Source organism: Chelon labrosus, assembly GCF_963514085.1.
Source record: "Chelon labrosus genome assembly, chromosome: 17".
NCBI classification, from domain to species: Eukaryota; Metazoa; Chordata; class Actinopteri; order Mugiliformes; family Mugilidae; genus Chelon; species Chelon labrosus.
In genome coordinates this window covers 15,471,170-15,484,042 of record NC_140350.1, presented here as the reverse complement: position 1 = coordinate 15,484,042, position 12,873 = coordinate 15,471,170, and the positions used below count along the sequence as shown (strand labels likewise).

General features: G+C 45.5%; 1 protein-coding gene and 1 pseudogene across 4 annotated transcripts; both read right to left on the bottom strand.

The window, feature by feature from the left end:
• Nucleotides 1–1,645: 1,645 nt before the first annotated feature.
• LOC311502408 (coiled-coil domain-containing 92B-like) lies at nt 1,646–4,507 on the bottom strand. 3 transcript variants are annotated; one of them, XM_084564619.1, is made up of 4 exons: nt 4,207–4,507; nt 3,746–3,894; nt 3,586–3,633; nt 1,646–2,888 (listed from the first exon to the last, which is right to left on the bottom strand). In XM_084564619.1, exons 2-4 carry the CDS (start codon nt 3,873–3,875, stop codon nt 2,170–2,172), a joined length of 897 nt encoding a protein of 298 aa, XP_084420745.1. In that variant the 5' UTR covers nt 3,876–3,894; nt 4,207–4,507; the 3' UTR covers nt 1,646–2,169. The 3 variants fall into 3 exon arrangements, with proteins under 3 accessions (XP_084420745.1, XP_084420746.1, XP_084420744.1); XM_084564620.1 differs by having other exon boundaries at nt 4,218–4,507; XM_084564618.1 differs by having other exon boundaries at nt 3,746–4,507.
• Nucleotides 4,508–5,036: 529 nt separating this feature from the next.
• LOC311502182 (F-box only protein 40-like) lies at nt 5,037–12,128 on the bottom strand (annotated as a pseudogene). Its single transcript has 7 exons — nt 10,610–12,128; nt 9,938–10,506; nt 9,397–9,576; nt 9,047–9,288; nt 8,743–8,897; nt 7,595–7,883; nt 5,037–7,513 (listed from the first exon to the last, which is right to left on the bottom strand). The product of its transcript is annotated as an F-box only protein 40-like (transcript).
• Between the last annotated feature and the right edge of the window lie 745 nt (nt 12,129–12,873).

Here is a 12,873-nt window from a genome sequence, read left to right as displayed (position 1 = left end):
AGCAGCCCTCTGGTTGCCATGGCAGCGCTGCAGCCAGACATTAGCATTCTGAGCACGGTCGCCAGGACAACTGTGGGAACGTTCTAGAACGGGACGGTTTTGCTAGGCGACCAGTTGCGAGCGTTCCGACACGTGTAAACAAACGACGACAATAAAGGTGGTTTGATGACTAAGTGGTCGTGTCACTGAATGAATCGATGAAACATAAACACATTAGAAATGTTGTCGTTCCTTCACAAACTCACAAGACCAGCCTGTCCCTGCAGTTTGATTCAAATTCTCTTTCCGCTTCCCCACTAAGTACGCCACTCCTGAGCTTCTTGTGTGTCCATTCACCTCCATAAAGACTCCTCCAAGGTTTATAGAGAAATGAATCTAAATGAAGATGAAGATTTTTTGAGTCTAAACTCCTTGTCTCATTTCATTTTGAATGCAACAAAATGTGAAAGTGTGAATCTGAAATAAAAGCTATAAAAACAGCAATACATCATGAGACGACAGACACGTGAATGTTTTCTCTGTCTGCTTTTTACCTCTCAACACCCACAGCAGTGTTCATACCAATCAATATGAGGTTGTGCTGCCCCCCAGTGATGTGATCTGACTCGAATGCTTATGAGGAACTCTTTAAATGCCACCATTTATATAATTTATATATAATTTATAAACGGTACTTGTTACAGTACGTCCCTCTGTACCCCTCACTGACCTTGCAGGTACAGTGCAGGTGTCTTTGGGTGGCACATGGGCTTCATTGTAGCCCTGCAATGGACTGGCGACCTGTCCAGGTTGTACCCCGCCTCTCACCCAATGACAGCTGGGATAGGCTCCAGCCACCCCCACGACCCCTCACAGGACAAGCAGTTACAGAAAATGATGAATGAATGAATGAATGAATGAATGAATGAATGAATGAATGAATGAATGGGCTTCATTGCCCTGACCAGGAGTAGACAGGACTCAGGAGACACCACTCTCTTCTTATGAGAGTGGTGTTCATCATAGCTCACCCATTCATTCATTCATTCATTCATTCATCTTCTGTAGCCGCTTATTCCTGTTCAGGGTCGCAGGGTCTGCTGGAGCCTATCCCAGCTGTCTCCAGTCTATCACAGGGCTAACACAGAGAGACAGACAACCATTCACACTCACACCTACGGCCAATTTAGAATCACTAGTTAACCTAACCAGCATGTCTTTGGACGGTGGGAAGAAGCCAGAGTACCTGGAGAGAACCCACGCAGACACAGGGAGAACATGCAAACTCCACACAGAAAGGCCCAGTCGTCCCATCTTCTTAGCTCACCCATTGTTAATTGTTTAAGATTTTTTATTTTATTTATTTAAGTTATTTAAAATAAATTATTTATTTTTCTAACTCTGATGTCTAGTTTCCATTTTATGTTGCAGACGTCAAGCCTTTAATACATGTGACATCGCGTTATGGTTTTTATTTATGTACGTAACTCAATTGTATATGCACGCAAGACAGGATGCTGGCGTATATGATAATATAATGAAAACACTGTTGCATTCATATTTCCAAACCATTCAAGTAACGGATAAAATAAGTTTAAATAACAAAATGTTTCATGATTTAAATTCTGTTGCTTCAGTCTCAGGATACTGGTATCATGTATGTCGCCTTCTTGTCACACTGTCACGTCCATCACTGATGTTATCGCTAACTCCTAAAAGTCAAACAAAGAAAGCAGACAACTTGACAACAGAAATGCAGTTTTGCCGTTACTAGGCACATTGCATGAATTTAATAAAGTGCAAATCATACAAAATGTCCCTAAGCCTTACGAGTGACTCTCTCTGAACCTGGAATACGTGTAGTGAAAAAGTAGACGGCCTCTTTGAACGGTACGGTGCCAGTGTTTATAGACCCAGAGGCAAGGCTACTAGTTTTAGGCAAAAGCTGTGAACAGCAGTGTTAAAATCAAAAGGCATCCATATGAACCACTGGTCAGTCTCGTCTGACTCCCGTCTCGTGCTGTCCCATCAACGTGACATATTCAGTTAATACGTTTATGTGTAGACTGGATCACACACACTCCTGTGCAGCTAACTCTAAATATCTAACTCACTTCCTGAAATCTACAGACAATCACACGGTTACATCTGTCTCGTCTCATCAACGAGATCTGCTGGAAGACAACCTCATCACAGGGCAGTTTCTCCCTCCCCTGCTCCCATGTCCACCCTCCTGTGCACCCTGCTGTCCTCTATGTCCTCCCACTCGTCCTCCAGCCCCTCTCCATCCTGCGTTCGGATTGGTTGGTTCAAGCGAAGGAGGCGGTATCTAAGCGGCACCAAGAAGAGGGCCGGGTCGGGCATCGGGTGTGGTCTCTGAGGCGACGTCACTCTCTCCTGCGGCACACAAGCTCTGACTTTTTCCTCCCTCGCACTGACACGCCTCTTGTGTCTTGCCTCTGATTGGCTGGGTGCAGCTGGAGGAGGTGGAGACAAGAGCCAGTCTGAACTTTCCCCTCCACCATCTTCATCTTCTTCATCTTCTTCATCTTCTTCATCTTCTTCTTCTTCTTCTTCCTTTCCCCTGGCTTCCCCCTCTCCCTCTGCAGCAGGCTCCGTGCTCTGCCGCTGCTGGAAGAGTTTTAACCGTGCGCTGTGGAGCTTGTGGCAGAGGGTCGTCGTGGTGACATTCTGTCGTTGCAGCTCACGACTGAGCAGCGTGATCTTGTGGCTGCGACGTTTCAGCTCCTCCAGGAAGTGCCGCTCTTCATCCCTGAGGCTCCTTCCAAGCGACGATGCTCGGGCCCGGCCGGCCCGCAGTTCCCCACGTGCGACGGCCATCATGCATTGCTGGTCCTCCAGGAGGCGCTCTGCAGCCTCACAACGCGCAGCTAGCTCTGCTTCCTCGTCTGAGAATGACACATGAACACACTGATGTTATATGTTCACATACTGCTCAAAAGTCCAGCAACACCTGCAGTAGGCTCAGATGGGGCAACTTAATTAGACTGACGAGTTTCCGCCTGTGATGGCTTGTTCCCACAAGATGAAAAATGGCAGTCTAATAAAGAAAGTCCTGCAAATTTTGCTGGAGTTTTGACCACTTCGTATTTCTTTCCCTCTTCTATTCACCTTGGAAGTAGGTGAGAAATCCCGACTCCACTACATGTTTACATGCAACAAAGATACGTAAACCATCTATCTATCACAAGACAAACTATCTATCTTCCTTCTCACCCTACACCCAGTTGTTATACCTCAACTCACAGTATTTTTCACTTAAAACAAAATATGAATCAACTTTCAAATTTGTACATACCTGCGTGCAAATAAATTTGGATTTTTTAAATGTAAAACAATGGTCTGCTCTGACAATATGATTGTGGACTGTAATTTAATGTGGATAGATTATATCACTGCTGATACTCAGTTTTCTTTCTAGTAATTTAAATGCATCTAAAGTTTTATCTCAGTTTCCTTTTATAACATTGTACTTCAGTGAATTCATCCCCTGATCCGTTTGTGCTTTCCTCTCTGCAACTATAATATTACATTTCTCCCACATATCATTTTCTCCCTTGTCAGCAAGGAGTTCTAATTTCTTACCTGCTGTGTTTCTGTCGGGAAACCTGGAGTCCAGCTCACAGCTTAGCTCTGCAGAAAGGAGGAGGAGAGGAAACAGCAGGCAGAGAGAAAGAAATAGATGAGACAAAGCGGAGGAAAGTGGTAAAGGATATCGACAGCTGCGGGTCAGCAGCCGACTGACCGTGACAGCGCCTCTTCAGGTGTGTGATCTCCAGCTGCAGGCCGGCCAGCATGGCCAGGTGCTCCTGCTTCAGGAAGGCGATGCCCCTCTCCACACTGGCCACCTGCTGCTCTAACCTCCCAGCATCCATGGCTCAACCCCTACACAACCTGAACAAATGCACACTTAAGATACTACAGCTCTTTACATCCAGTGTGTCAGTTAGCGCCTTGATATTGAACAATATCAGCTCCATACAAGCTAATTAAATAGTGATTATATTCTATTTTGCAAAATCACACTAATAATACTACATTAAGGTGCTTTTCTGCAACATATTGGTTTATTGGGTCATTCCCTGATAAGGATCTAAGAGCAGCGTCCTGTCATTCATTCTCTATGAGCTTCCTGATTTCTGCACGGTTGGTCAGTGGTGCTCAGAGTCTACCTGTAACCGTGCATCTACCATCACCACCACTGACCTGTGGCCTACCGTGATACTGAAGCGGTATCCTATCCAAAGCGGCTCTCATGGATCCACGTATCGCCCTGGTTCCGTGCGTCTGTCCTTGATGCAGCACAATTGCAGAAAACAAAAGAGCCGTGCAAAAGCTTCAGGCTGCAAAACGACCGGTTCCCTTTTGTGCTCTCAGCCTGACTGCTTCGCTGTTTTGCGCTTTTCTGAGAGTGAATGAATCCTGCTGCAGAGCAGGAATAACCTCCTCATAACCTTCTGGTTGTACGTGCAGTGCGGTGCCGTATTCACAACAAAACAGCCTTGGTATGAGGTGTTATTAGTGCCACCAGGCAGCAGCAGTAGCAGCAGCTGCAGCAGCAGAAGGAGGGGGCGGAGCTTCTTGGATGAGACGGTAACAGCTGTTGCCAGCATGAAAGGGAATTTTAATTTATTAGATGAAATTAAAAAAAAATGTTAATGAGCTACAGTCCAGTCTGCAATAAAAGGTGCGTTTTCATTTAATCTTTTCTGAGACAGTAGAACTTAAGCTTTACTTTTTTTGTGATCAACTTTTCATGTTGTTCATGTCACATTAATGTCAGTCTTTATCGTTTGTAAAACAGTTTTGCAGTTTCATCCCTTTTTTTTAATTGATTATATGCAGAAATGTGGGGGAGTAGAAGCATAGATCTGAAGATATCTATTGAATATTGCATGAGGTACGTGCACAGGCAGGAATCATGCCCGCCTTTAAAATGAGGGTTCTGGGATTCACATTTTGATGAAGACTGCAAGTCATTTTCATCACTGACTAATCTGCTGATTATTTCCTCAGTAATCATTTTATGTAGATGTAGCCGGATGTAGTCTCCCTCCAGGCCACTGTTGGGCACTGTGCCAGGGTCTCTGTGCTCTTATCTTTTGGGCGGCGCCATACGCACCTTTATAGTGAGGTGCATGGCCACTCCCCTTCCCTCTCTCTTCCACTGATCACCTCTGTGGTGGTGGCTGCAGCCTGGTGTGCGTCTGGCGTGACTGAGGTGTTGGCCTACAACGTGTCCTGTTCTTCGACAGGTAATCTGTTTGGCCATTTTCTTCTCGCCATTCCTGTGCATAATCGGCGCGAGGTGTGCTTTGGTGACACCGGTGTTTACTGTGTGCAGTTGACTGTTAGTGTTGCGGGAGACGGATTGCCCCGCTCGGAGCCCTGTTCGGCTGTTATCCTGGTCTTCGTGGTAGGTTGACGTTGCCTGCCTACCCATATCGCTGGCACTCGGCTCTCAGCTGACTGACTTTAATAACTTTTGGTTGCAGTGGGTTTGAGCTGCGGACAAGTTAACCTCACCCTCCTGTCGCCAGTGAGGCTGTACCTGGTATGTAACAATCTTTTATGAATGAGACTCCATTGAAATAATTTGATAAATTATTAATTGCAATGTTTGATTTTTGTAGAGGTTGCAGAGGTGCGTGGCTCGCTCTCCGGCCACTGCCCCTAATTACGGCTGCTGCTTTTGCCGGCGGCGTTCCGCCACCTTGTCGGACGCTGTCCTGTGGTTCGTTCAGGCGGCTGTCCGCTATTTGTTTAGGCCGCGATTTGCCATTTCCCAAGCGGCGTTCGGCTGCTTCCTCGGCTCAGATTACTTGCCTGCCTTAAGGGCTGAGCCGCCTCTGATGTTTCGTTACCAATAAATGTTTAGTTTCTTTCTTTATAACCCTTCTTAGTCTGTAGTTATTTTTACGTATTTTGTGTTAAGAATTATAAAAGAAAATGATTTGTTTATTTTGTTTCTTTGCTTTGTGAATATTGTTTTGTGTTATGAAGGGTTAGACTGATTTTATTCTCACCACCAGGGTTTTGTATTGTGTTTATTTTTGGCAATGTGTTAATTTTTCTTTCTCCCTTTTGACAGGTGCTGTGGGCTTCGGCAGCAGTACACTCCCCAGGTGGTGGGCTTTCTTCGCACTTGTTTGTTTGGTTTGCAGTGTCACAGGTGATTTTAGTGGTGGACCCCTTCCCCTGTTTCGTTTCCTGCTGCCGTGGTAAGCCTCAGCCCTGTCTGTATTCTCTTTTTAGTTAGGTTAGTTTTGTAGAAGCTCTGGTGGTTGCTATTTTACTGTTGTGCATTTTTGTGTATTTTGCTTTAAATAAATTTTCCAAACCAACACGTTCTCTAGCCAGTGGAATTTTCTTGAACCTGTGTTTCTGAGATTTGGATATAACCTTAATCAAACTAATTTCCTGGGGGCGAAATTCCCCTGGGTGGCGTTGTCGCAACCAATCCTCTCACCGCTCTGCCACATAGAAAATGCCGAATAGTCGGCACAGTGACGTGGTGGTTAGCACTGATACCTCACAGCAAGAAGGTTCCGGGTTCGAGTCCATGGGCTGACTGGGCCTTTCTGTGTGGAGTTTGCATGTTCTCCCTGTGTCTGCGTGGGTTCTCTCTGGGTACTCTGGCTTCCTCCGTCCAAAGACATGCTTGTTAGGTTAATTGGTGATTCTAAATTGGCCGTGAGTGTGAATGGTTGTCTGTCTCTCTGTGTTAGCCCTGCAGTAGACTGGAGACCTGTCCAGGATATACCCTGCCTCTCGCCCGATGACAGCTGGGATAGGCTCCAGCCCCCCCACGACCCCTCACAGGACAAGCGGTTACAGAAGATGAATGAATGAAATGCCAAATAGTGACTTGTGGTTTTTTTTAGAGACCAAGCTGACATCTTGTGTTAATTTGTTTATTAAAGTCATTTCTTTAAAACTGATCACACATATTCATGTTCAGTATAAAAAATAATCTCCCAATGATGATTTAATTCAAACAGTATTTCATCGGACTGCCTCTCTTCTCTTCATTAGTGAGATGAAAGAGGATGTGGAGCTGCAGACGGAGAGATGAATTCAATAAACGTTGGATGGGTTCCACCCGCCCAGAGTTCGGTATATGATTTAACATATAAATCATATAAAAGTTTTTATTTTAACAATAAGCTGTAGACGCAGGCCGGCATGAACTTCAGGTAGACTATATTTATTCAGTGCAACACTTTGTGACATAGTGGTTGTTAGACATAATAATCTGGTCCATACAGAGGTGAACTCAGCAGGCAGAATAAAGGAGTTTTCATTATTTGTGTCTGCTTCCTGTGAATTGGTTGACGAGGCTCAGACGCTCTTGGCTGCACTCGTGCTTCTCACCCATGCTGGGCAGGGGAACCGGCTCACGGCGCACAGAGGTTTCGTAGTAAGGACAGACTTTTAAATGAGCTGATATTGGAGGGACGTCCGTCATGTGCCACGAATCCACTGGGGAGAAGACATGACTGAACTCCCATACCTGCGGAGAAAAAAAAGTAGCGTCAGGGAACGTTCATAAGAGCTTGTGATTGACTGGAAGATTTCAGCATTTATATCTTACAGGTTTGGCTCTCCACTTGGCCCCTCCATGTGAGTAGGTCTTCCTCTCCCAGCGGAGGGTGACCATCCCCCTCTCCTGCAGCAGAGTCGAGCACACCTGCCTCATGAGCTGGGACACCAGAGCCAGCTGAGACAGGGACAGGCTGTCCAAGAAACTGGCCATGTGGCACAGCACCTCGTAGGGCAGCGAGCTCAGAGGGTCCGGTCCTCTGTCTGCTGTGCTCCTGAGTGAGTTGTCATCCAGCGAGGCCACGAGAGTTGGGCGCAGGTTGAAAGTCCTCAGCTGTTTACTGTAAGGAAGAAAAAAAACAGTGAAGGCATTCATTCATTCATTCGTCTTCTGATACCGTTTGTCCTGTGAAGGGTCGCGGGGCGGCTGGAGCCTGTCCCAGCCGTCACAGGGCGAGAGGCTGGGACAGGTCACAGTGAAGACATCATTCAGTAAAACAAATCAGGTGCAATATATGTTTTAAAACTCAATTCATATCCAAATGTATCATTGTGTTTGGTCAAGAACTTTGGCGATCTGTTGGGAGAGATGCTTCATAAATTTTAATTAGCGTACAAAGATCTGTAACAACAAGCAACTGTGTATATGTTAGCTTTAGTGTCCGATGTTACACCACCACCACCATCACAGTGGCCCAGGAGAAACAAACCAGTAGCTATAAAACAGACAGAGATACGAAAGATAAACAGATTTCAGGCACTAATTCGTCAGCAACAGTCACAGCGGACATGCTGTCGCACCCTGGAGGGTCGAGAACGATGACTCAGATTGGATGAGAAAATAAAACAGAGGAGTCGACCAGAATCACTGAATAAATGTAAAACAAACTGATGATACCTGGAGCAAAGGAATTAATTGTTTTCAGCATAAAAGTCTAATTCTGGTTTTAGACCACACAATATGTTTTCTGTCTTTTCCAATGATAAATCTGGTCATTGACCAATCAGAGCTACCTGGGTGACTAATCTGGACTTTGTCATGCTTTGTCGGTTATGATACAACCAGAATTATTTCAGAAAAACAAGCTCATGAGCACTGACATATTACCACAGCTGCTTATACACTGAGCCAGTATTAACATTTGACTGGAGTGGTCTTAAATGGAGCAGTGTGGTAAATGTCAGACCCAAGTATTGTACTCTGTGGTGATGAATGTGCTCACTTGTAGGTGACGGTGGCTTCATGTGTGGATGGCTGAAACCTCCTCTGGTTGTAGGTGCATCCTAAATACGCAAGAGGACATCTCTGCTGGAACCATCCGTTCAGACACGTCTGGATGTCGCTGTGCACGTTCCTACAACAGAGATCACAGTTCATACATTCATTAACAAGAGCAACATGTCCACCTGCAGCCTCTGAAACTATAAACTGACTGCGTGCTGCAGTGAGGAGCTTAATTTGGTTCTCATTCAGACTCAGTCACACTGTGGTTTTCACAGACACCTGACATGTGTGGCGAACTCCCTGCGGTGGAAGGTGTGACCACAGATGAAGGTGAAGGCACAGCTGGCTCTGTTGTGTCTGCTGTTCACGCTCTCTGCCTGCAGCTGGAGCTGAAGCTTCAGCGGCCTGTCCACCATCACCTCCGCCAGAGTCGTCCTCCCTTTAAACGGAGCCGAGCGGAACGAGTGCGTCTGTGTTCCCACGTCCACGTAGAGCCCATCGGACCCCTTCGACTCGCTGATCTGCGTGGACACCATCAATCAATGGCTGATTTATTAGGAATTAACCTCTTCACTGTCCGTACTGAGAAACGTTTGACTAAATATTCTCTGCTTGTACTTTTATTCTACCTTGTGGCCCATGATGTCCCTCTCAGCGTAGCCAAGCAGGGTGGCCGCTGCCTCATCAGTGAACCAGTCTTCTTCGTTGGCTCCGAGGTCGGACGTGTCCACACTCCGAGGTTCACTTTGAGCCCGAGCAGCCACGTCGTACAGATGAACACGCTGCCTGTAGTGATAGCTGACTGGGACCTTACAGAAGAAATATTTGAGAATAGATCAGATTACAAGACCACTGAATCTTTTATTAACTGTCAATTAAAACGAGATGCATCACCAAGGTTCCTAAGAACATGTGAGGGTTTGTTATCACCACAGACCAAAGTAAGGTTTAGAAGAACTACGTATTATGATGAGTTTTTGTCTGATGTGTGAAGAGGAAGATAAAAATGCTTTTTTATAGAGATCCAAGAGGGATAAATCAATGGCGCGTTCTTCACAAGAAGTGACAGACTGTCCTGATCGTTGACTTCTCTGTTTTGTAAATTAAAAGGTGCCTGTTCACTTTATTCTTTTGATTCGCATTAAACAAATAAAGCTGTTAAATCATCACCTTGAAAGAGTGCAACGTCTGCACTGGAATAGGCTCCAAGCTGCCGTAGACAAAATCTTTCTCTCTCGGAGTACAGGCCTCGATTTGCCCAAATCGGAGCAGCATGCGACCGTGATGCACCATATACATGTTGTACTCCTGCGGGGTGAGCTCCTGTCCCAGGCGCTCCAGCACCCCCTCCTGCCACGGAGCATGCCCAGACTTAGTCAAGTCCTGTGGAGGGCAGTTTTTGTCCTCAGAAGAACCAGCTGTGTCTTTGTGGTCTGCAGATGTTTTGCCCTGCCTCTTAGCCTCTTTTGGATCTCCCTCACTCTGGGTTCTCCCCTTCTCACCGGGTTTTGTGGTTTGTTTTGTTTTGTCTAGGTTTTCCTGAGCAACAGCACATCCGCCTCTCTCCTTGCTGAACATCCTCTCGCACAGGTTGTATTTCTCGCTGCTCAGACCTCGTCCCTCACCGTTCTGTGGAGTCTCTTCAGCGGCATTATCCTCACACTCATAGACACCTACCGGAAAAAATAAAGATAATACATTGGAATATGTATTGTTCACATTTGCGTTCCTGTAAAGTTCTTGGAGGTTTCATTTAGGTTTTAAAACTATGATCTAAAACTATGATTAGGTTTTGAGGCCTCCTTTACTATTTGGCCTCAGCTGAGAAGTAGTTATCTCATGTTGTACCCAAGCAGCATAATGGTTCACCTTCACAGGTATCTTTGTTTGCGACACCATTGACAAACCCTCCAGCTGCCGTCTCCTCTTTCCTCTCATCTTTAATTTCCTCCTCTTCTTCCTCCATCAGTTCTGGATAGAGCGGCTTCATCTTCAGGCGGCCGTAAAGGTCTGACTGATCGACCAGAGCCATGGCCAGATCCAAGGCCTCCTCCTGCTCCTCACTTTCCCTCAACACCTTCTCCTGCAGGACTTTGTCGCTGTGTGGGTTTGTGTCATCGGTCGGCCAGCGGAGCCACTCCACGGAGCAGCACACCACGCTGGCAGGACACACCTGGAGGTGAGCTGCCTGTGCAGAGCGGGACAGGTGGAGGGGGCAGCCGTACTGAGCGTTGAGGCAGGGCACCCTCACGTTAGGGCAGAGCAGCAGGTGATCCTCCTCTTTGCACAGGTGGAAGAGAGCTCCACAGTGCAGGCGGCAGGGGATGACCGCACAGGACACGGAGACCTCCACCCGAGCCCTGCAGCGTCGGCTGTAGCAGGAGTCACAGTGGACATGCTGCCGCACTCTGGAGGCTCGAGAACGATGACTCTGAATGGATGAGAAAACAAAACAGAGGAGCCGGCCAGAGTGAAAGAATGAATAAACAAGAAACATGTCTGTCTCAATGATATTGATATCTGTTAAGCCACAATCTGTCGCCAAATGAAGAGACAAAATAATGATTTAGCCTTCAACCCACTGATGAAATTATATCTTTGCATTTAAAGTAATTACAACTGTTTGTCTCTTGAGACATTCCCACTTAAAATCACAAGCTGCACTTCCATCACCCAGTTATATTTCTACGATATTTCACAGCTGGAAGTGCCAAAGTTCACCTTACTGACGATATCACACAGGCTATGTGTCTGGATCTCTGAAAAGTGAGGTGTTAGGGAGGAATCTGTGCTGATGCCGATGAAGAAGAAGAAGCACCAGAGTCCTGTATGTCTTACGCTGGAAGGAGTTTATTTAGGGCCGTATACGAGGACAACAGAAGCTTTGTCATCACAACATAAGTGCATGAGTCCACCTCAATTCTAAGGGTCAAACAGGAAAGCTCAGATTCTTATACTAGAAAGGTGGGCCGAGGCAGCAAAGGGGAGATGTGTCAATATCCCATTGGCTATTGTACATAAACATGAAGATAAGGACTCACACCAACTAGGAAATACAAATTGTCCGACTGTGACGGAGGGCGTTATAATCCAACTCCACAGCTGTGCCTGTAGACAGCCAGAGAGTGAGATTGAAGACGCCAAAAGAGGGACCATGGCCTTGGCATGCTCCTCAGAGAGAAAATAGGGCAGATAACTGACCCCAACAGTAGGTTCAAAAACTGTCACCACCAAAGAGAAGAAAACTGAGATCACGGAGAAAGACGGAAATGTGCACCATATAAGCTATAACATATTAATGCTAAATCTTTGACTGAACACCAGAAATATAATGTGTGATGTATACGACTCACCATAACCACAGGAGTTTGAATCGTCTGGTTTTGTTGGCCTGCAAGAAAACTACAGACTAAATAAAAAACTAAATAACAGTAACAAGAACTGTTTTTTGTTTGTTTGTTAGGTTTTTTGTTACACCTCTTTGAATGGAAGTGTAATTTCCAAGAAGCAAAGAAAGCCTGCAGCATGCTAGCAGCTAAGCTAAATCCTAACAGTATCATGCTACCTTTATTTTACGGAAAAATAAAAGGTAAAACAAACCTGGACACGTTTGAAATCGTTTCACTATTCATCCAAGTGGCTTGTTCAGCTCTAAATGTCTGGTGGGGAATATTAGGTTTTATTCCTATTATTGTTTTTTAGTAAAAAATATAAACCTGCCACCGGTCATTTAGAGCTAAAACGTTTTCAGGCAACCTCAAACATGCTGAGTCACCTTTGTTTTACCTTTGCTTTGACCTGAATGGCTGAAAATCTTCACAAACATATCTAAAACTTGACCTGATCATGGCACTACAAGAACCAGGTCATCAAATAATTTATCACCAAATTTCATGGCTATCAGTTCAATTAATAAATTTCAGTCAGAATTGAATGACACACAGCGTGTCTCATGTGACCTTTAGAGCCATGACATAAGCAGTAACATTATTTAGGTTGTTGAGACTTATTTTTCCCCTATTCATGTAATCATGTGCAAAGCATTTTTGCACTAGTGCAGCTTTTGCTATCGTTGCTATCCATGCACTAAGAACAAAGTTACTTAC

Coding starts and splice junctions, on each gene's coding strand:
- LOC311502408 (XM_084564618.1), bottom strand. CDS start 3,875: ATGGATGCTGGGAGGTTAGAGCAGCAGGTGGCCAGTGTGGAGAGGGGC. Junction 3,634..3,745: donor CCTGAAGAGGCGCTGTCACG/GTCAGTCGGCTG, acceptor TCCTTTCTGCAG/AGCTAAGCTGTGAGCTGGAC. Junction 2,889..3,585: donor TCCCGACAGAAACACAGCAG/GTAAGAAATTAG, acceptor TGTCATTCTCAG/ACGAGGAAGCAGAGCTAGCT.